At 33.0% G+C, this 23676-nt stretch overlaps 1 protein-coding gene across 2 annotated transcripts in view; it reads right to left on the reverse strand.

The window, feature by feature from the left end:
* Rps6ka6 (ribosomal protein S6 kinase A6) overlaps positions 1–23676 on the reverse strand; it is an 80193-nt gene that overhangs the window by 27200 nt on the left and 29317 nt on the right. For both annotated transcript variants that reach the window (XM_090326757.1, XM_090326756.1), the window contains 9 exons: positions 19808–19924; positions 12547–12628; positions 11830–11910; positions 10152–10231; positions 4622–4728; positions 4331–4368; positions 3506–3648; positions 1233–1303; positions 545–633 (listed from right to left, as the gene is read on the reverse strand). In XM_090326757.1, coding sequence (XP_090182883.1) covers positions 545–633; positions 1233–1303; positions 3506–3648; positions 4331–4368; positions 4622–4728; positions 10152–10231; positions 11830–11910; positions 12547–12628; positions 19808–19924 — 808 coding nt within the window. The remainder of the gene's footprint in view (positions 1–544; positions 634–1232; positions 1304–3505; positions 3649–4330; positions 4369–4621; positions 4729–10151; positions 10232–11829; positions 11911–12546; positions 12629–19807; positions 19925–23676) is intronic.

Consider the following 23676-nt stretch of genomic DNA (forward strand, 5'->3'; position numbering starts at 1 on the left):
GTATTCAACATACAAAAAGCACACTTTTTCTTTATTTTAAAAATCAAATCATGACTTGATATTTATGTCAAATTAAAAATTACAATGAAAAAAATGACAGTGAAATTCAACACACAAGCACATATACTGCAACTAGGTTCACATTTTGATTTATGAAAAAGCTTACAAGAAAGTGGTAAAATCATGAGCAGTGTAACTGCATAATATTTACTTTGAAGAACATAAGGAGGTATATAATATTCACACTCATATATATAAAAGAATTTTTGCGTATAAGCTAAAATTCTGAGTTATTTTAAAAGAGGTAATCAATATTATATACCTAAAAATAGACCTTAAGAGAAGTTTATATTATCTAGACTTTTTAAATCATGGATATGAGTTTATCATTTCAGGAACACAAATCAAAAATGCACAATTGCAGGTGTGCAGGTATAAACAATTAGGAAAAGGAAAAAAACTTTTATTTGAAAAGTGTATAGAGACATTAATTATCTCCAAATATGTAGTATGTTGTTATAAGAACTAGGAAAATAAACAATACCCAATCTATTTGCTGGATTCCTTTTGAATAGCATTCTTAGAAGACTTTGTGCTTCAGCACTAAGAAATTGAGGCATTCCAAGTTTTGCTCTAAAAAAGAAGGGTTTTTTTTTTTAGTGATTTACATAAGTCAAGTCACATTTGTAAATTGAAAATTCTTTAAATGAATTTGGGTTTGAACTCAGGGCCTGGGCACTATACTTGAGCTTTCTCAAATCTAGCACTCTACCACTTGAGCCACAGCACCAATTCTGGCTTTTCTTTGGATATGGTACACATACACAGGAGGAATAGAACCCAGAGCTTTGTGCATTCTAGGCGAGAACTCAACTACTATGCTACAATCCAGGCTCTAAAGTGATATTTTTCTTAAATTTTTACTTTCAAATAATGTCCCCAAACCACTGAAAGGAACAGGCAGTCAAAAATGTTCTTCTGCTTCAATTAAAGATCCCAATTATATTCCTCAAAACTGAAAGTGAATTTTTTTCCCAAAATAAAGATAGGGCTAGGAGCATGGCCTACTGGTAGAATGCTTGCCTAGCATGCATGAAGCCCTGGGTCTGGTTCCTGTTGCTCAAGTGGTAGAGCTCTAGTCTTGAAAAGCCTAAGTACAGTGCTCAGGCCCTGAATTCAAGCCCCAAGTCTGAAAAAACTGAATAAAACAAAAAGATAGTGTCTATACTTACTTCAGTATCATATTCATGGTCTCATTTCTGTCTTTACCTTGAAATGGCAGAGTACCAGTAAGCATTTCAAACTAAAACAAAGCAAAAAGTAACCACATAGTGAATTTAGCAAAACATTAAATAAGAATTTTTTTTAAGAAAAACACTGAGAACTGTACAACAGGATCATCATAATACTTAGGACTTACATGGCAGTGGATCAATACAGGACCAGGAAATTAGGTTATTTAAGTGTGAAATAAATTTATTTAAAAGTACTGGGGCCCTAGTATTTGTTGGCCTGGTGCTTGGGCACTTAAGCCATATCTCTTGCCCACAAAGTAAATTTTTGATATCCTATTCTCTCCATAAAGCTCAAGTGATGGGTGAATTGAAGATAAAATCAGCAGATATTTTTCAGTTTAAATATCTATGAAATTTAGCATTTTCAAGGCAAGTAACAATAATGGGAAAGAAAGATTTAACCATTCTAAGTCAATTTACAAAAACAGAATTAAAAAACAGTAGGAAACTAGGTAAAATACATACATGTATGTGCTCTAATACCTTTCAGAGAAAAAAAAAAACAGATATTTGTACTTCACATAAGCAAAACTTCTTCCCAGAGAGATCTAATGGGAGAGCTAGATTAAACAATGGTGTAAGAGATCTAAAATTAGACATCAATAAAACTTTTTATGCCTAATATTTAAATTTCAAAATTTAATTCCATACTCATTTTGACCTCAGTCCTCTACAACTTTATCTAAATTTGAAATCTAAGTTACTTCATCCATTCAACTCACAGCTGCAACCTGATCATTCCAAATCAATTACTCCAGTCTCAATCACTCTACAAGTTCAGATTTCCCTTCCTGATCCATAGTTTTGGCCCATCATTGAGGTTTAAAGGTATAAATGTGGTAATGACAAATAGAAGAAAAATGGGATAAGTGGATGAAAGTATAGAATAGAGGGGTAAAACTGTATCTATCTACCCATTTGTCTGTCTGTTCATCTGTTTTCCTAATTTAACAAAATTTAACACAAACACTAAGGAAGAGTTGGCTATTAAAATACTGTAAGTGAAACTATAGGCCCAAAATAAATTATTTCCTTATCAACTGCCATTAGATACCTCTTCTGTATTAATCCACCATTCGCTCATATCACTAAATTTGATATATTTTACAGGGACCTCTATCTTTGATTTTATTCCTCAGTTTCATTTATGTCAGTTAATTTACTGCCAAGACATCCCTTAGTAAAAATTATACAATTTTACAATTGTCTTGTAAGGGGATCATTTTGGTCTCCCCATTTCAAGTTTCTTCTGCTTCCAATATGCAAACAAGGCTAATGCTCCTAAAATATATATTCTTAGTAACTACTATCTTCCTTAAGAATCTATAATAGTTTACTAGTACCCAGAAAAATCACATGAAAAATATTTTACAGGTTTATAGCTCTATTTCCTCCACCTTTACCTATATTCATCACTACTCAAGTTAAACTGGTTTGCCAAGCCTTTGTTAATTTGATCACAAAACTTTTTCCCATTAAACTGTTCAAATTTATACATTCTTCAGGGTCTTAGCTAAATTTCCTCTATTTATCTACCAACTTTTCTGAAGTAATCTCTAAACACGTAAGATATTGTGAGACAATTTATTTAGTTATTCCATTGTTGGCCAAACAGGTCAGTGAAAATGCCAAATATTAGTTCTCACCTTACCACCTTCCGAAAATACTTGTTTTTAATAGATTCTTAATATACGGATGTTACACAGGATGTATATCAGTAAAAAAAAAAACAAGCAAAATGGATGATCAGATTTTCAAAATAAACTCTGATTTGAGGGCTGTTTACTTATCATTATACTTAACATTGAAAAGTCAAACCTTAATGTGTCCTATTGATTTAGTTAACATGCCCACTATGCTAGTTATTAGGGAAGATGGTAAATTATATAAGAAACAAGTTCTCTCTTTGAAAGGATGGTAATATTTTGAGACTATGCCTGAAACAACTGAGTAGCAAGATTCTATGTGGCAATGTATGAAATCTAGAATCTACCACACCTTTCTTGCCAGTTCTGGGACTTGAACTCAGGGTCTGAGCACTGTCCTTGAGCTTTCTCAAAATCCAATTTCTACTGTATAGCCAGCTAGCTATATATGGTAATCATGAATTATTAGAACCTCTTTCTTATCTGGCATGTCCCAAAATTTAACCTATAATAAAATTCTATTAACCACATGTTGGTATAATTAAGTAAAATACTACTGCATACCATAAGTACACCATAGGACCACCAATCAGCACTCTGAGAATGGCCGCGCCTATTCACTACTTCAGGAGCCATGTACTCTACAGTACCACAAAATGAGTAAGCCTTCTTTTCTTGATCTACTGATTCCTTGCTGAGTCCAAAATCTACAACAGTAGTAAAAATATATTTAAAACTTATATATATACATATATATTTAAATATCCACAGGAGCAAAATAATTAAATGTTACAACATTTTATAATGGTCATTGTTACTCTTAAGAAAAGTACTATGAGACCAATTGAAAGCATTTCATAAAGAAACTTTGAAAGGATTGCTCAGATTAATCTCTTTCAAAATAAATCCTTTCAGGTCTAGAATAAAGTATTAACTAACAAGGACTAACAAATAAGTTATATAAAATGGGAGGTAGTTATCTGTACTTTCCAAAACATTCTATAGTTTGAAAATGTTGGTTCATATACTACTGTAAATATAACAAGATTATAAAGACATAGAACAGGTAAGTAGTTATCAAGAGAAGGAAATACTATTTCAGTGAGATGACTATGAGAAATCTTTCTCTCTGGATTGAAACTAAGATAAAATATTTTCACTTAGAAAACCAAATAACTATTTTTTTTCCAAATAACTATTTTTACATTAGGACAGTGCTCCTATTGTGTGTTTTTTAAAATAATAACCAGAAATTTTTGAAAATTGTCCTCTAAATGAACCTTCTTTTATGATGAAATAAAATGTAACAAAAGTTAACAAGAAAGTAGACACAATACATATTAAAATGAATAAATAGGTCTAATGGTTTATGCAGAGAAATTTACATACCTGTCAACTTGATATGTCCTATTTCATCAAGCAATATGCTGCAAAGCAAAATTCAAATTCAGTAAGATACAAAAAAATCACTTTGCTTGAAATATTTATATAAAAATATCATAAGGTTGCTACGTTTAAAAATGTCAACATATCTAAAATCAAGATCTATCTTATGAAGATTACTTTTCACAAATCAATTTCTTGTAATTATATAATTATTGGGTAATTTCATATAAAACTGTATGCTACTATATAGGTTAACTAAAAATGTAGAGAAGACAGATTCAAATAAATATTTACTTTTCTGGTTTCAGGTCTCTGTATACAATTCCTAATCGATGCAGATGATCCAAAGCAAGAGCTAGTTCTGCAAGGTAGAATTTCACATCTTCCTCTGTAAACAGAACCTAGAACGAAATAGGAATCTGCATTTCATCTTACTATCAATGTTATTTTTAAATGTATTCTGTCAAAAACTCAAATTTCAAAAGCATTTCTTTAAAACTAATCTTGGAAAAGAGCAAAATAAAATTAAGCATTAATTTCTTACTTTATTGGCATAATTATTGGATATAAAAGAGAAAAGAGATTTCTACTAAGATTTATTTTTTTGGGGGGTGGTCATGGGGCTTGAACTGTGGGCCTGGGCACTATCCCTGAGCTCTTTATCTCAAGTCTAGTACTCTTAACACTTGAGCCTTAGCACCACTTAGGTTTTCTGGTGGTTAATTGGAGATATAAGTCTCAAGGACTGGGCAGCTTTTGAACTGTGATGAAAGTAAAATACAATGGGATAAACAATGGAAATACACCCAAAAGGTGCTTGGTATTGAATGCAAGGCTTCATGCATGCTGGGCAAGCACTCAATCACCGAGTTATACTCTGCATTCTCAGCCCATAAAAGCTGGGTTTTTTAATAATAAAAATAAACCTGATAAACCTGAAATCAGGCTCAGTAGGACAAGAGAGAGCGAGAAGAGAGAGAAACAGAGACACAAAGAGAGACAAAAAGAAAGAGACAGAGACAGAGACAGACATAAATAACCAACTGAGACATTAACATAGTGTCTTAACTAGTGACACTGCAGCTATTTAAAAAAAAGTGGCCAGGAATTTGGCCTATTGGTAGAGTGCTTGCCTAGAATGCATGAAGACTGGAGTTCGATTCCTGAGTACACATACATAGAAAAAGCCACAGGCAGGCATAGTGGCTCATGTCAGTAATCCTACCTGCTCAAGAGGTTGAGATCTGAGGATCATGCTTCAAAGCTAGCCTATGTATGAAAATTTGTGAGACTGTCATTTAAAATTATCCACCAGAAAACTGGAAGTGGCGTTGTGGCTCAAGGGTTAGAGAGGTAGCTGTGAAGTGAAGAACTAAGGGACAACACCCAGGCCCAGAGTTCAAACACTAGGACTGACAAAAAAAATCCAGAAGTACAGTGACTGTATATAGAGATTCCCTTCTTGTATACTTGTTTGTTAAACATGTCATTTGAAATATGATGCAAAAATCAATGTTAATAAATTTTTAAATTAAAAAATAAATTATTTAATTAAAAAAACAAGAAAAATAAATAAATAAATAAATCATCCAGAAGTAATGCTGTGGCTCACGTGGTAGAGCGCTAGCCTTGACAATGCTCAAGGACAGTGCTCAGACTTTGAGTTCAAACCCCGGGATGAAGGAAGGAAGGAAGGGAGGAAAGGAAGGGAAAGGAAAGGAAACAAAAGGAAAAAAAAGGAAAGGAAAAAGGAAATTTCATCTAGTATTCCTAGGAATCAGCTGAGCCCTGAAGATTTTTCTTTAAAGCCAGCCTGTGACTCTTATCTTCAGTTACCCAGCAAAACGTTGGAAGCAAAGATGTGGCTCAAATAGTAAAATACTAGACTTGAGCAGAAAAAGCAAAGGAACAACGTCCAGGCTCTAAATTCAGCACATGAACAATGAAAAACTTGATAAACTTGGAAAACAATGAAATAAATTAGTTAAAAGATACAACCTAGCAAGTTCACTCAATAATAAAAAATAGGTCTAAGTTTGTATAAATTGAAATTTTGGTCAAACACCTTTTCTACAAAACTTCCAGGACCATAGGGCTTTACTAACAAACTCTATAAATCATTTAAAACAAATAACTATTAAATTCACAAACTTCCAAAAAAACATTGAAGAAATTCTCCCCATATTAATTTCATTCTATAAAGTCAAAATTATAATAAGCTACTGCTCAATAAAAAGAGGCAAAAGTGTTAGAAAACATCATTTAGCAATATTCCAAAACTGATAATATATCATGACTAAGTAGGATTCATCTACAAATGTAATGTTGCCTCAATATTTGTCAATCAATATAACTGACCCATTGGAGACTAAATGAAAATTTCAATAAGTTTAGACCATATTTTATGAAATGTATTAAACGGGAATCTAGCTTAAGAAAACCATGTACCCAAATTGACCTTTAAAATTCATGGTGAAATTAAGCTTTCCCAAAAGGTCAGAAACAAGTCAAGAAAGTTTGTGCCTACCAATTTTAGCCAACGCAAGATTGGGCACCCAAGCTAGTGTAACAAGTACAAATAAAAGAAACAAATAATGTCTACAAGGAACTGAAATTGCCTGTTTAAAGGTAACAAATTTAAAAGCTTGAGGAAACTAGAAATAAGGCAATAAGTTCATATTATAAGTTTATATAAAATGGGCCCAATATTAGAAATAAGTCAACTAGTTTTCCAACCCTTTGCAATTGAAGCTAAGAAATCAGTTCTATTCAAAACAAGATTCAAACATATGCAAGACTTAGTTAATGAAAACAACAATTGCTAATAGAAATGAATCAAGGACTAAATAACGAGAAAGGAAAATCATGTTTATACAAAAGCTCAATATTGTCAGTTTTCTGCAATGTGAGCTATACATTCAATATTATCTCAATCAAAATTTAAGGAGATGTTTTTTCATAAAGTAAAAAAATACATTTTTACTTTCTAAATACAATTGCAAACATTTTTTTCCTTTTTGTGGTGGGTTGTGGGGCTTGACCTCTAGGCCTGGTTACTGTACTGAGCTCTTCAGCTCACGGCTAGTACTTGATCCACAGTGCCATTTCCAGTTTTCTGGTGGTTAATTGGAGATAAGAGTCTCATTGAATTGCATGCCTGGGCTGGCTTTGAACCACAATGCTCAGATCTCAGCCTCCTGAGTATCTAGGATTACAGGTATGAGCCATGGTGTCCGGCTGGAAACATTTCTAAACATAATTGAAAACATAATGTATAAGACCAAACGGCAGAGCTTTTGTATGGCAAAGGATATAGCTAGTAAATTAACTAGGAAGCCTACAGAGTGGGAGAAGATCTTCACCTACCATACAACGGACAAAGGCCTCATATCTAAAATATATCAACAGCTCAAAAAACTGAATCACTCCAAAACTAATCTCCAAAGTAACAACCATCCCATTAAAAAATGGGCCAAAGACTTAAAGAGAGTCTTCTCTGAAGAAGAAACAAAAATGGCCTATAGACACATGAAGAAATGCTCAACATCTCTGGTCATAAAAGAAATGCAAATCAAAACAACTCTAAGATTCCACCTCGCTCCAGTTAGAATGACCAGGATCAGGAAAAGTAATAACAGCAGATGCTGGAGGGGATGTGGCCAGGAGGGATCACTACTACACTGTTGGTGGGAGTGCAAACTCATTCAACCACTATGGAAAGCAGTATGGCAGTGCCTCAAGAGGCTAAACATAGAGCTCCCCTATGACCCAGCAATTCCACTACTTGGCATTTACCCAACCATCCAGAAACAAGGGCATACTAAATCCACTAGCACAACAATGTTCATTGCAGCATTATTCACCATAGCAAAGATATGGAACCAACCTAGATGTCCCTTAGTTGATGAGTGGATCAACAAGATGTGGTATTTGTACACAATGGAATTCTATGCTGCTGTCAGAAAAAAACTACATCGCCCCATTTCCTAGGAAATGGAAAGACTTCGAAGAAATCATATTAAGTGAAGTAAGCCAGACTCAAAGGAACTTAAGCTCGATGGTTTCCCTCATTTGTCATAATCAGTAGAAACCTTGCGCTCTACTAGCAGAGATTTGCAACAGAGCAAAACCTTGATACATAAGGCCATATAGTAGGAAGCTAATTGAAAGGACCTCTAGGATATTGAAACAAAAGCCATATAATGAATGATTGTTGTCCTTAATGTACTATGTTATCTCTCATCTCTTTTACTATCCCTTGGTTATCTCATATTGTTACAGTATCTCATTAGGTTATCTGATATATTGGATATATTTGTATTTGGCTATTTGAAATTGGATAGGGAAGGGGGGAAAACCAAGATGCAGGGGCCTTGGGGGGAGGTAAATGGGGACCAAGACATGTGAAAGGGTATCAATGTATGTGAATTAATGCACCTTCTTTCTGGCAAATATCATGTAACCCTTTTATTAATTACAATAAAAAATATTAAAAAAAGACCAAACAATATGACAAAAAAAGAAAGAAAAAAGCTCATGAAACTCAATAGCTGATTTCAGAACATCTAAAGGTCATCATAAAGACATATAAGTGTATCAGTGAAAATAAACTGGAAATACTTTCTTAGATATGATAGATTGAGTTAACAAAAGTATAAAATAATTCATTAAGGAAAGGGCAGTCAGGGCTGGGAGTTTGGACTAGTGGTAGAGTGCTTGCCTAGCATGCAGGAAGACCGAATTTGATTCCTTGATACCATATACATAGAAAAAGTTGAAAATGGTGGCTGTGGTTAGAGTGGTAGAGCTCTAGCCTTGAGAAAGCCCAAGGGCAGAGCTCAGGCCCCAGGACTGGCAAGGAAAAAAAGAAGAGAGAGAGAGAGAGAGAGAGAGAGAGAGAGAGAGAGAGAGAGAGAGAGAGAGGGAGGGAGGGAGGGAGGGAGGGAGGGAGGGAGGGGTGGGGAGGGAGGGAGGGAGAACAGGCTAACAGGCTTTTCCAATGATAATGAAAGAATGCCTGACATTATTATTTATATAATAATTCTTCAGCACAACGCTGCAACCACATTAAATCAAACCACATTAAACATTAATTAAAACCACATTAAATAAAATGAAAAAAAATCAGGAATGTAAACCTAAACCACAAACATTTTAGAATATACAGGAGAAAAATCTCACTAAAGATGAGGCAAATGTTTTTTAAATAAGAAATTAAAAATTAAGCCTAATGCCAGAGGCTCACAGCTATGATAGCTACTATGAAGAAGGTTGAGATCTATGGACTGCAATTCAAAGTCAACCTGGAATCATAGGTCCAAAAGGCTTTTATCTCCAACTAACTAGCCAAAACCAAGAACTGGAACTTGTGACTCAAGTTGTGGAACAATACTCGAGCAAAAAATCTCAGGGACAGTACACAGACCCAGAGTTCTACTCCTAGGACTGGCACCAAATCATTTATATCATAAACTAAAAAGAAATGTAATGAAGAAATTTAAAAGATACACAATGAACCACAAGAAAGTATTTGCAAATAGCATATATGATCAGTGACTTCCATCTAAAATAAATGAGAAATCTATATTTTTATGACTTCTTATATAAGATGGAAGTCACTGGTCATATAAGCTATTTGCATATACTTTTAATAGAAATGTAGTCATAACCTGACTGTAACCCCAAGCACATATAAAAAGCCATTAACTGACATAAGACTAAATACACTGAAATTTAAAAATTACCATTCAAAATCTTGATAGGAAAATATTTCTTTCATTTCAATAAAGTAAGAGTTAAAATTGATAAGAAGACACTTACTTACCTCTTTGGATAATCTTGTGAAGACATCTCCTCCCCTGAGAAAATCCAGTATTAAATACAGCTTCCCTTCAGTCTGAAAAGCTAAGTAGAAATTATAATAGTAACAGACCAATCTCAAAGGCATTAAAAAGCTTAATGTGCTTCCTAATTAATGTATCTGTTTAGAATTTTATCACTAAACACTATACAACAATTAAATAGTTACTCACATGGCCTGTTGCATAATAATCTCACAATTAAATCCCATGTTTAATCCAGTGTTAAAATAACTATAAATTCCTTCCTAGAATATAATCAGCTTTGCGGCTTTACATGAAAACTTCTACCATTACCATTTTCCTGATTCATGACACATTACTTTCTATTGCCTCCCAACAATCCAGTGAAAGTATAAATGACTCTACAAAGCTTAACATGTTACCACCTTTAAGTTTTTCAGAAATTCTCTCTTTTCAGTTCTTATCCTCAATTCTGACCAAAATTACTTGCAACTGCTTTTGAGATTTCATGGTATTCTATGCCTTTTATAGTACAATTAATTTATATACATTTGTGTCCTCCACACACAGATTATGAATTTTTCCTGGTCAGAGGTTATTTTAATACTATAGTATGCTACATTTAATATGGTGCTTTGCACACAGAGGTGTTTACTGACAATTCTGATGATATAGTCAAGGATCAACAAATCCTTATATATACTACTACTTTTATTTCAATAGGGAAATAATGAATAAAATAATGATAATGGATCAGAAATTCTTGAGGATCTTTATGAATATGACTGGTTAAATGTAAAAATTACAGTAAGAGTAGAATTAATATCTACTTCTTAAAATGCCTTAACTGAAATTGACATAGTAGATTGCACAAATGATTTGATTTTATCTATTTATCTCTCATTTACTTCCCAAGAAAACCATAGTGTACATTCTCCTCCCTGTTATGTTAATAAAGGAGCCATAATTCAAACAGTATGACCTCAAAGCTTATGTATTTTCCATTACATCCACTACCTCTTACCGATATCCTTCTCCAAGTCTAATACTTCACATAGACTAATATTACTGCATTATCTTCTTGAACTAGAAAGATAAGATTAATGCAGACATTCTGATCAAACACTTGAATTTCTTTGTGTGTGTGTGTGTGTGTGTGTGTGTGTGTGTGTGTCTAGTCCTTGGGGCTTGAACTCAGGGACTTGATGCTGTCTCTTGAGTTTTTTTTTCCTCAACACTAATAATCTACCACTTAAGCCATAGCACCACTTCTGGCATTTTCTAAGCAGGTTGTTGATTGAAGATTAGAGTCTCTTGGCCTTGTCTGCCCACACTATCCTTGAACTGGAATCCTCAGATCTCTGCCTCTTCAGTAGGATTATAGGTGTAAGCAACTAGCACCCATACTGAATTCTCATGTAAATTATCACAGTAATTATAGACTAAGATCACTGATGATACAAAGTTCTATAGAAATGCTACTAGAAAAGTAAATTAAAGGCATTATCATATTAACACACACAAATTACCCAAACAAGACAAAAATTATAAGTAAAAGCTAGGTACTGATACCTGCTTTAGGCAAATGCATTTTACTACAGTAAAATTCAGTAAGTTTCAAGTATTAATATCATAATATCTAAAAGTAAAAAGTCTCTAATATCACAAGAAATTACATACCATAGTGCAATTTGACAATAAATGGATGATTCACTTCCACTAGAATGTCCCTCTCCATCTTTGTCCGAACTCTGTCTCGAACTAAAAGTTGTAAGAATAAAATATTTCATTTGTTCACAATTTCAGTAACTATCTGATCAACAATTTGCCAGTCAAAAACTAAAGTATAACATCAAAATCGGCTGATTAGTGTCTGTATTCTGATATGACAATATATTCTGAAAGCCAATAAGTTTAGCTTAGAAATGAGTTTAAGTGGCATAGATAGGTAATTAGCTTATATTTCTTATTCAGTAAGTTTAATTGCTGAAATATATTAATAAAAACTGTTCTTAGTATTTTACCAATGTACAAGAACATGTATAGAGGTGGTCATACTTTCTCAATATGCACTACAAACACAAAACAGGAAAAACAGACATTAGAAAAAAGAATACAACTTAATAAAACTAGTCAGTTCTAAGAATACAACTTAATAAAACTAGTCAGTTCTTACATTCCTTAGCATTAATCTTTTACTGTGATATTCTCTCCCTAAATTAATGCAAATCTGAGTATAAAACCCCAGAAGTAGTACTTGTTAGCCAGAAAACTTTAATAGTTAACATTGTTATAGAAATATTCACCTCATATAACAATGTACAACTTATTTTTCAAACATCATTTTCAAAAGAAAATCTACCAAAATCTAGTTGAATAAACATTGTAATTTTTTACCTTTTAAAGACGCCTTTTTTAACACCTTCATTGCATATAGTTGCCCAGCATCAGGACCAGTCTTCTTTCTCACAAGAAAAACCTATTAAAGGAATTAAAAAAACAATGGAATTCATAATCCAAACCATTTTTAAGGGATGATATATACTTACAATGTTAAAAAAGATTATGTTATGCTATTGTAAAGCAAGACAACTACTGATATTCTAGGTAATTGTGGACTGCATATTTTTAACAGCTAAAAAAGGAGGGGAACAATTTTGTGTACTGTTTACACAAATTATAACATGTTTTTGTCCTTGTATCTTCTCTAGTATGAATGTAGGCCTTCCCCCATAAGTTACTCTATGAATATGTGCACTTAATATTGTATCATGGTCTCTCCTTCAGTGGGACAATCACAATCTATATGCATACTGAAAAGAAAATTTAAGCCAGGTGCCGATAGTTTGTGTTTGTAATCCTAGCTACTGAGGAGGCTGAGATCTAAGGATCAGGATTCGAAACCAGCTGGAGCAGAAAAGACCCTAAATGGGGTTGTGGCTCAAAATGGTAGAGCACTAGCTTTGAGCACAATGTTTTTTAGACTCAAAGCAATTTTAACATAATAAAAATCAAATGGTACAACCCCAAATTTCCTTGTTGGTCTGTTTTAGAAGTTATTTAGTACTCTGTTTTCTAACTGAAAAATAGAGAATATGTTTTTTACCATTCAGTCAGGTAAGAGTTAAGATGGCAAATCACTTCAATAACAAGTTACTCTGACATTACTTATAAACTTAAGATATTCCTCAATATAATTATGGAAATAAAACCTAGGTTTCTACAAAAACATGTTCTAAAAATAGGCCAGGCACGGTGGCTCATGCCTATAATTCTAGCTACTCAGAAGGCAGAGTTCTGAGGATCATGACTCAAAGCCAGCCTGGGTACTAAAGTCCTTAAAACTCTTATCTCCAATTAATCACTAGAAAACCACTAGTGGCACTGTGGTTCCAGAGGTAGGGCAGTAGCTCTGAGCTGAAGAGCTCAAGGACAGTGCCCAGGCCCAGAGTTTAAGCCCCACAAGTAAATATATATATATATATATATATATGTGTGTGTGTGTGTGTGTGTGTGTGTGTGTGTGTGTGTGTGTGTGTGTGTTTAACTATTTACTTTTAAAGGATGGTTTCTTCTTTAATTTCTTTTTTTCCTTTTTTTTCTTTTTCTTTTTCTTTTTCTTGCCAGTTCTGGGCCTTGAGCTCAGGGCCTGAACACTGTCCTTGGGCTTTCTCAAGGCTAGAACTCTACCACCTGAGCCACAGCACCACTTCTGGCTTTTTCCTACGTATGTGGTATCAAGGAATTGACCCCGGGTCTTTGTGCATGCTTAGCAAGCACTCTATCACTAGGCCAAACTCACCACCCTACTTTCTTTTCTTTTTGGCAGAGCTGAAGGGGAAACTCGGTCCTTGCAACTGCCAGGCAATTGCTCTTCCACTGAGCTAAATCCCTCACCCTGTTTCTGTTTGAATTAATGAACAATACTTATTCTCTGCTACAACCTGCCAATGCAACAACAAGTTCTGATAAACTGGAATCACTTAACTGAAAATGCAGTTTTCAGTTAATAATAATATAATAATAATAATAATAAAAATAAGTACCTAAGTTATTCACATAAACTTACATATAAGAAAAATAGTTTTTCTTTCTCAAGGTATATCTGACAATGCTTCATTTCATATCTTCCATGTTTATCTACCCATCATCAAAATATAGAGGGCTGCTCATTCAAAATATCTGACCCAGTATTTGAACCCTTTAACTAATTCATCTATTAAGGCTCAACTTCATATCTAGCTATATTCTTGCAATTCATGCTATCCCTCTTCTCTTCATTGAAAGTAAAACTTCAGGTCAGTCCTAAACTAAAGAGACAACTCAAAATGAAACTTTTTTCACTGATTCAGTGTAGTACTGCTCACACTTTCTGGGTAGAAGAACCAGTCTTCTTGTTCCTTTCTACCAACTGACAGATTTCATCTGCTGAAATTGTTTTAAGAAAGGTATGATGAGAGAAAGTCAGATAAGGGAGGTGAGTATGACATAGGATAATTATATGCATGAATGAAAATACTGCAATGAAATCTCCCATGCAGGTGATATATGCTAATACTTTTTAAATTAATATGTAATGTGAGTATATAAAACTGGTCTGTTAAATTGCTGTAAATTTCTAATCCTAAACTCTCAGTTCCTGACCATAATCCATAGAAAACTAGTAAATGAATAGTCCACATCACACACTAATGAAGACTGCCCACATGTTAACAAATGGTAAGTATTTAACAAATGTTAGGGCTTGGGGGGGCAATAAAAAATCAATATTTGAATTTTCAGAGTCTAAACCAAACCATATATCTTACAGATAACCATGAATTATTTATGTATTGAGCAGACTAACAGATTAAAAGTACTATCTTATGTCATTTTATTACTAGTTCATGATTTTGAATCAAAGAAGTAAATTTTTCAAGATAATTGGAAAAGATATACATAAAATGTAGATCTATCTTCGGGCCCTAAACGTCATGTAATAAGCTTACAGAAGTTACAACCATTAGTATTTATACACAATGGAATTCTATGCTGCCATCAGAAAGAATGACATCACACTACTTGTAAGGAAATGGAAAGACTTATTTACCAATTTCCTTCTTTTATCCAGGTTTCATTTAGTGATAAAGACATTTCCATGTCTTTACAGCTGCTTTCAGTGGCAATCCTTGGTACTTTACAAGCATAAAATTGAATGAAAAAAAAAAAAGCTCTTCAAAGCTAAATAAATCACATTAACCTTAAGAATCAAGATCAAAGGTTTTACTCGGTTTTATCGAGGATGTCAATTAAATGCAGCTAGCCAGATTTCTTCTTCATAGTCAGATCAATCTCTTTAGGAAAGCAATTCTAAATCTTTTCATTTACACTAAAAAGTCTCAAAATCTTAAAAAGTTAATAAATACTCAATAGGGTTACAGCTGATAATCAGCAAAATTAACAGAAAATTGCATATATTAATTGAAAATAAGCCTGTTATATGTGAACATAAATGTTCTTTCCAGAAAGTTAATGTAAAGTTTAAACTGAATTACATTTTTGTGAAATGTTTGATTAAAACAAGATGGTTGGATTCTTTCCTTTTTTTCTCTACATTAACCATTGCAAGTAAAATGTTTTGCTTGAACTACAATTATAAAAGTTCTACCTTGTATTATCAATGGATTTTGTACATATGATTGATCGATAATACCATGTACTAGTCAACACAAAAATACCAATTCAGTTAGTTATGAAATCACAAAAAGTATTAAAATGTCAAGCTCAAAGGAACACATAACATATAATGTAATTTTTGCTTTGAACTTGTAATTTTACAACAGATAACAACACTGTAGTTCTTTATGTAACAGACTCACTTCAGTTCAGAAAAGATATATACAAAGTACCCAAATAATACTCAGTGTCAAGTCATTTGTCTCAGGTAGAAATGGCAATATGTATGAAGAAATTGGCTAGTTCATCTTATAATTCAAAACTTCACAAAAACTCTCCACCTTGAGAAAATGCTGTATTTGAGGTTGTAGGTAAAATGTTTTAATATTTTTCATTGCAACAGAGAATACTGAAAATTTGTACTCAAGAGTTGAGAGTTTCTGGTGGTTAATTAGAGATAAGAGTGTCATGGAGTTTAGTGCCAAGGCTGGCTTTGAACCATGATCCTCAGATCTCAGCCTCTTGAGTAGCTAGGATTACAGGCATGAGCCACCAGTGCTCAGCTTCATATCTACTGGTATAGTAAAAAATTCTTTTTATTTAAGTGAATCCAATTTTGATAAACTCCTAGAGAATAAATGAGTTATTACAATATATTCTTTCTGAATCATATGGACAAGGACTTTCATATTTTCCATAAGTACTTAATCAGCATATAGATATTAAATTATCACAACTTTAATTGCAGATTACTGATAAATGACAAACTACAAAATTTTTGAATACCACCATCTAATATCTTATTATTTAAAACACAAGTGTTCAATGCTTATTTTTTAAGTTCCAGAACTAGAGTTTTATATCAAAAAGAAAAATATATATATATATATATATATACTGGAAGCTGGTGGCCCATGTCTGTAATCCTAGTTACTTAGGGGCTAAGATCTCAGGATCATAGTTTGTAAACATCCTAGGCAGGAAAATCTCACTCTTATCTCCAATTTATTCATCAAAAGTCTACAAGTAGAACTATGGCTCAAATTGAAAAATACTGGCCTTTAACAGAAAATCAAAGGGACAGCACGCAGGCCCCGAGTTCCAGCCTCACTATTTGCACAAAATAAAAATATTTCTTTTTTAAATCTATGAATGTATTATTTTGTATAAATTTGATTTGGTATAATATAAAAAGTCCAGTTTGAGGGCTGAGAGTTTGGCCTAGTGGTAGAGGGCTTGCCTAGCATGTACAAACACCGGGTTCGAATCCTCAGTACCTCATACACAGAAAAATGCCAGAAGTGGTGCTGTGGCTCAAGAGGTAGAGCTCTAGACTTGAGATAGTTCAAGGACAGTGCTCAGGCCTGAGCTCAAGTCCAGGACTGACAAAAAAAAGTCCAGTTTGACAATACTGAACTCTGCTCTCAGAATTTATTTCAACCTATATATTAGTGATTTTAATAACATTCTATTTGGTATGCCGAGAACATAATTTTATATGCAGCGTTAATAATGATAATTTTTAGAGGTCCTTTCATTTAGCATCATACTATATGGTCTTATGTATCAAGGTTTTGCTCTATTGCAACCCTCTTCTAGGATATAGAAACTAAAGTCATAGAATGAATGATTGTTGTTCTTAAGGTACTGTTATCTCTCATCTCTTTTGCTGTCCCTTGGTTACCTCATATTGTTACAGTATCTCACTTTATTACCTGATATATCGGATTTATTTGTATTTGGTTATTTGAAATTGGATAGGGAAGAGGGGAAAACAAGATGAGGGGTGGGGGGGGGGAGGGAAATGGGGACCAAGACATGTGAAAGGGTATCAAGGTATGTGAATTAATGTGCCTTCTATCTGGCAAATAACATGTAACCCTTCTATTAATTACAATAAAAATATATGAAGAAAATAATGATAATTTTTAACTGACTTTAATTTTACTAATATCATCCTATTAAATATACTATAGAAACATTTACTGTCAAGAAACACATCAAGTTAAAAATTTCATTTCTTGAATTTTAATAATGGAACCTTTGAAGAAAAACTTAAATAAGGCTGCAGTCTAAAGTTTCTTGGAATTGTTCCTACATTTATCTGATTCACAGTCTTGGCCAAATTCCTGAATAGGTTCAGCAGCTTACAAGTCACTCCCACACAATGCCTACACAAATGATGCAATCTAGACAAGCAAGTATGTTCACATAAGCAAAAAGAAGGCCACCTCTTTAATATTTCTTTGGTTGGTATGTTACATAGATCACTATTTTGTATTTTAGTATTAGGAATGTAGAAAGCAATTTAATAATAGCTGTTATACTAGCATTCTTGCACAATTGAAGTGATTCCTACATTAAAGGGCTACAGTGACAACTTGTCAACTTAATGTTACATTCAACATGGAGGTGTTATTGACATTTTAATTATGTTATACTGTATTTATAATTTTATGAAGAGCCATAAAAGGTATGTCTGTTCTGTTTTATCTGTTTATACCTAAAGATATGGTAATTCTAATACATTTAAATAAATGGGCTTCTTTTAATAACTTCCAGAAGACTTCATTTTTAGTCTATTACTAGAAAATGTGACAGTCCTTATGTCATATATATGAAGAGCAAATATGTATTTCTGACCACATTTAATCATTCCAATTCATTCATTCATTCCTTCCTTCCTTCCTTTCTTTCTTTCTTTCTTTCTTTCTTTCTTTCTTTCTTTCTTTCTTTCTTTCTTTCTTTTTACAAATCTGTCGCTTATTTTTAACTTTACTATATTTACTATTCATGAAAGCCTTAAAACATTTCTGGAACAAAGCTAGAACTAAATGAATATATTAATAAATGTATATACCAAGTTAAAACATTGTAAAGCCCCACTTCTGGTTTTCTGGTGGTTAATTGGAGATAAAAGTCTCATAGACTTCCCCGTCCAGCCTGGCTTTGAACTGTGATTCTCAGATCTTAGTTTTCCGTGTGGCTAGGATTACAGGCATGAGTTACTAGTACTGGGCTTGTTTCTTTGTTTTCCATTTAGCACTTATTAAAAGTATGTGGAACATGCATCAATTATTACATAACTTTAATTGCTGATTATAGAAAATAACCAACTGCAAACAATTTTTCAAAACCACACCACTTGATATTTTATCATTTATTTAAGATCCAAGGGTTCAATGTTTATAAAAACATTTTTAAGTCCCAGAGCTAGACTTCTCTATCACAAAAGCAATTATGTATACATTTTTAAGCTGGCAGCCAGTGCCCCCTGACTGTAATCATAGTTATATAAGAAGCTGAGATCTTAGGATCCTGGTTTAATTTTCATAACTTTGATTTTAGGTATATCAAAGTGAGGAATCAAATCCACATACTTCTTGCCCAAGAAACATGTTAGTATGAGTTGGTTTTATACAATTTTTTGCTGTATTCAAAATTTAAGTATATCATGATCTGCTTTTCTTCTCTTTACAAATTTCTGTTCTAGTTTTCTTTCTGATAATAGGTGAACTCATGAATGATAAGATAAAAATTTCAACCTCTTACATAGAATTAAAAAATGCAGCAATAAGCGTGTGCTATGGAACACTGATCACACTGTATTGTACTTATAAACTGATTTCTTGAGTTGAAAGCCCTTGTACAAGTACTAAAGATAATTTTTAATAAATGCAGATGACATTACCAGAAAAGCAAGCTGTTTTGTGACAACATGAATGCCAGAAAAACGATTTTAAACTACCTTTATTTAGACCACTAAAAAAGGATATGGCTATCTATTTTCCTAAAGAAATGTAATCTCAAAGGATTAGAAAACTTTAAATATCATAAGGAAAAAAATGAGTAAAAGAATACCAGTAAAGTCCATTTTGTAAACATTCTTTGATAAATTTAGGAATGAATTTAATATTTTAGATTTCTATGTATGTGTACCTATAAACGCATACATATGCACTTAACATAATGCTGAAAATAAAAAATGTAAAGAGAGTATTACCTTTCCAAATGATCCTTGACCAAGAACTTTGAGCAAATCAAACTGTGCAGGATCTGCTTTCTCATATCCTTCTTTTACGTGATTTGTAATAGGGATTTCTTTAACAGCACCTTCATCCTGTAAAAAATCCAAACAATACTCAAATGTAATTCTACTACCTTCTGATTAGTTTAACTCAAAATCAGAGATTATATAATATTATACTCCTTCAGTTGAACGTAAGAGATTTGTAACTTAATTTTGTAACATACAAAGAAACAACTCATATACCTTTCCTATTATATAATTTGTCAATAGAGGCTTGTAAAGTAAAATTTATGTTTTAGCTTTCTAATTAAATAAAAGTAAAATAGAAATATTAATGGCCACAATATAATTTATAAAGAAATCTAGATACAACCTTTTCAATATAGGGCAGGAAAAAAATTGTAAACTCTAAGAAGATTTTTAAATGGTATTTCACTATAAACTCTTAAATATTTAAATATACAGCTAACCACAATAGAAAAGAAACAGGCATAGTCAAAAATTTTAGACCCTAAAAAATGTTCCAAGCCTATGACCCCTTTACTGAAAATGTAAATATAAGTTACATGCCACCTTTCCTACTTTCTGGGTCAGGTGAAAAGGAAGCCACCCATGAAGTATTTGTGCACTTTGATGCAGGTCTGCATTCAGCTGTGAGGACTACTATGAAGTGAGTTTTAATATTAATCCCTTGAGAAAATCACAGTAGCTAGGCTGAAAAAAATCTCAGCTGCACTGCATGTCTTTATACTTTCACTTATACTAATGAAGAAAAATAGCTAGTTAATCACAATATCTACAAGCCTTACACCATATCAATTCAGTTCTGGATGGTAAAATTGTTACTGATCAATTATCCTTCGATTAATTGCTAAATCAGTCATGGTTGCAACCAAAGTGGACAAGATTATGTTCCCAAATGAGGTAGGCTTCATGGCAATAATGAAACTGTTACATAAGGGATCAAACCTCAAGAGAGGTTTGAGCGTATGTTAGTTTTAGGTAACATGATCTACTACTAAATAAATTACCTCTAAAGGCATGTGATGCATCAGAATGATATTTCACCAGTCTTAAGGAGTCTGTGATTTACAAATGTTTTCTTTTCAGTAGTACTTATATTTAAGCTGAGGGCCTTGTGTTTATTAGGCAAACATCCTGCCACTAGGAGCCATAGCCTTGTTTGATTTAGTTATTTTCCAGTTGTTTTTAGTTATTGTCCAAGCTTGACTTGAGTCTTCATCTCCCCTACTCATTCCCACCAGGCAGCTGGTAATACAGATGTATCACACAATCCAAGCTTATTTGTTGAGCCAGGACTTGGCTAATCTCTGAATATGAACTTCCCAATCTCTACCTGTAAATTAGCTGAGATTATTGGTGAAGCACCATGCCTGATCTATAAATGGATTTTTGAAAATAAATCAATCTTATGTAGGATTGAATTTCCTCATTTGAAAGAAGCTTTTAAAAAATCAGTCACTAGAAGATGGGCATAGTGGCCCCAAACCTGTAATCATAACTAAGAGAGAAGACTAGGTTAGAGGGCAACAGGGAAAAAATGATCTGTGGTTCCTGTTGCACTGGAGGTACAAGTAGGTGGGAAGATCAAAGAGCAAAACCATGTCTAAAGCCGGATTTGGTGGTTTATGCCGGTAAATCTTAGCTACTCAGCAGGGTGAGATCTGAAGATTGTGGTTCAAATCCAGCTCCAGGCACAAAAGTTTGTGAGACTCTTGTCTCCAATTAACCACCAGAAAACTAGAAGTGGTGCTGTGGCTCAAAGTGGTTAAGGGTACCCTTGAGGCCCAGAATTCAAGCTCCATGACTGGGCACCCTCACCCACAAAAAAAAAACTATCTAAAAAATAAATCAAATCAAAACTGGATATAGGCATGGTTCAACTGGTAGAGTGTCTCCCTAATGAATGTAAGGCCCCGAGTTAAAAAAAATTAGTACAAAAAGAAATCAAGAACTTTTAAAAATGTTTGTACACATTCTTTTCAGCTCTTCTCGTACTGCATTAGTTACATTATTTTCATATATATGATATATATACCAAAATGTTCATTAAAATAATGTATAATCTTATCAATATTATGACTTACTGAATTTTTGTCCTGTGTGGAAGAGGAAAAGTCAATAAATCTTTTAAGTTTTGCTTTATATTAAAACTCTCAAATGACAAACAGGTTTTAATAAATGGGGTTCTAAGGCATTCCTTTATGCCTGTAACTTCATACTGAACCTAAGAAATTATTGATGGTTAAGCTGGCCCATGTCAAGTACGTACATTGAATAAGATCATTATTATAAACGTCAATGGTAATGACACCCATGGCTTATAGAATTAAGAGGAAAAACAACTCAATCACTTTAACCACACTTAACCAAACTTTATAAATTAAACTGTCCAATGTTCCTTCTCTTTATTAAGATCCATACATACCTACAATTGTAGTATATACCCTACAGCTAAAAAGCAGCTAAATGCAAGTAGATGCTAGTAGTCACCACAATAGGTTCTTACATTGTAACCTTAACAACTTGTCTTTCTCACTGACCTGTAATCTTATTGAATGCAGGTATTAACTACATTCACCTCTGTTTTTCTAATGTAATATATTTTTTCTCTTATGGGAGTAGAAAACCAAAGAAATAACAAATAGATAACTGACATAACAGGTATGTTCCTTTGGTTACTCATTTGCTTTGGTAATCATTTCACTATATATGTCAAAATATCACTGAATATCAAATATATACCATTAACTAAAACATCAAAACTGAACATTTTTACAAAACAGAAACTTTGTTTTGCCAGTCCTGTAGCTTCAACTCAGGGCACTGTCCTTGCACATTCTCAAGCATAGTGTTCTACACCTTTAAGTCACAGCACCACTTCCAGCTTTTTCTGTGTATGTGGTACCAGGGAATCAAACCCAAGGCGCATGCATACTAGGCAAGCATTCTACAACTAGGCAACACTCCCAGACCAGTAACTTATTTTTAATACATAAAATAAACAGAAAAACTGGAGGCCCATTCTTTCTAATTCTAAATTCAACAAAATAAACATTTTCCTTAAGAGGAGTAAACACATTTAATTCATGATTAGTATTCTATTCATCACAATACAGGACATGACCAAAAATTTTTACTTATATAATACTGAAATTATTTTAATACTTGGCAACTTTCCTTTTTAAATATACCTATATTTAACTTCACAAAACAACTATACATTATATTATATGTATATTATAATTCACTTGCCTTTAAATGGATAATAAACCATAATGCTCTAGCTTCACATAAGAACCACTTGCAGAAGAAATATTTAATACACTTGTTTGAATTGCACTTTCAGAGATTACAGTTCAGTAGAACTCAGGTGAGCAAAAGCACTATATTTCTATAGTTATATACACACAAACACAAATAAAGACCATATATGCACAAATATATGTAAGCACACATATACATTCACACATACCTGTGTATTTAGATTTTTAGAGCTAATTTATCATGTGTATGATCTTGAAGTTAATTTATCATGTGTATGGTCTTAGGTATCTTATTGTCAGTATATCAAAACCAACGTTGGTCTCTCTTATTTAATCAACTCCCCATCTTATTTTTCTCAATTACCTAGTATTTTTCAAAATTCCACAGACATTTTTCAAAAAATAAAGGAAAAATCATATGGAAAAAATCATATGAAAAAATCATATGGAAACACAAAAACCCAAATAGCCCAAACAATCCTGAATAAAAGGATCGGTGCTAGAGTGATCATAATAATTGACTTCAAATATACTACAGAAGTAAAATAAAAGAGT

Source organism: Megascapheus bottae, chromosome X (genome assembly GCF_031878675.1).
Source record: "Megascapheus bottae isolate mThoBot1 chromosome X, mThoBot2.hap1, whole genome shotgun sequence".
Classification (NCBI taxonomy): domain Eukaryota; kingdom Metazoa; phylum Chordata; class Mammalia; order Rodentia; family Geomyidae; genus Megascapheus; species Megascapheus bottae.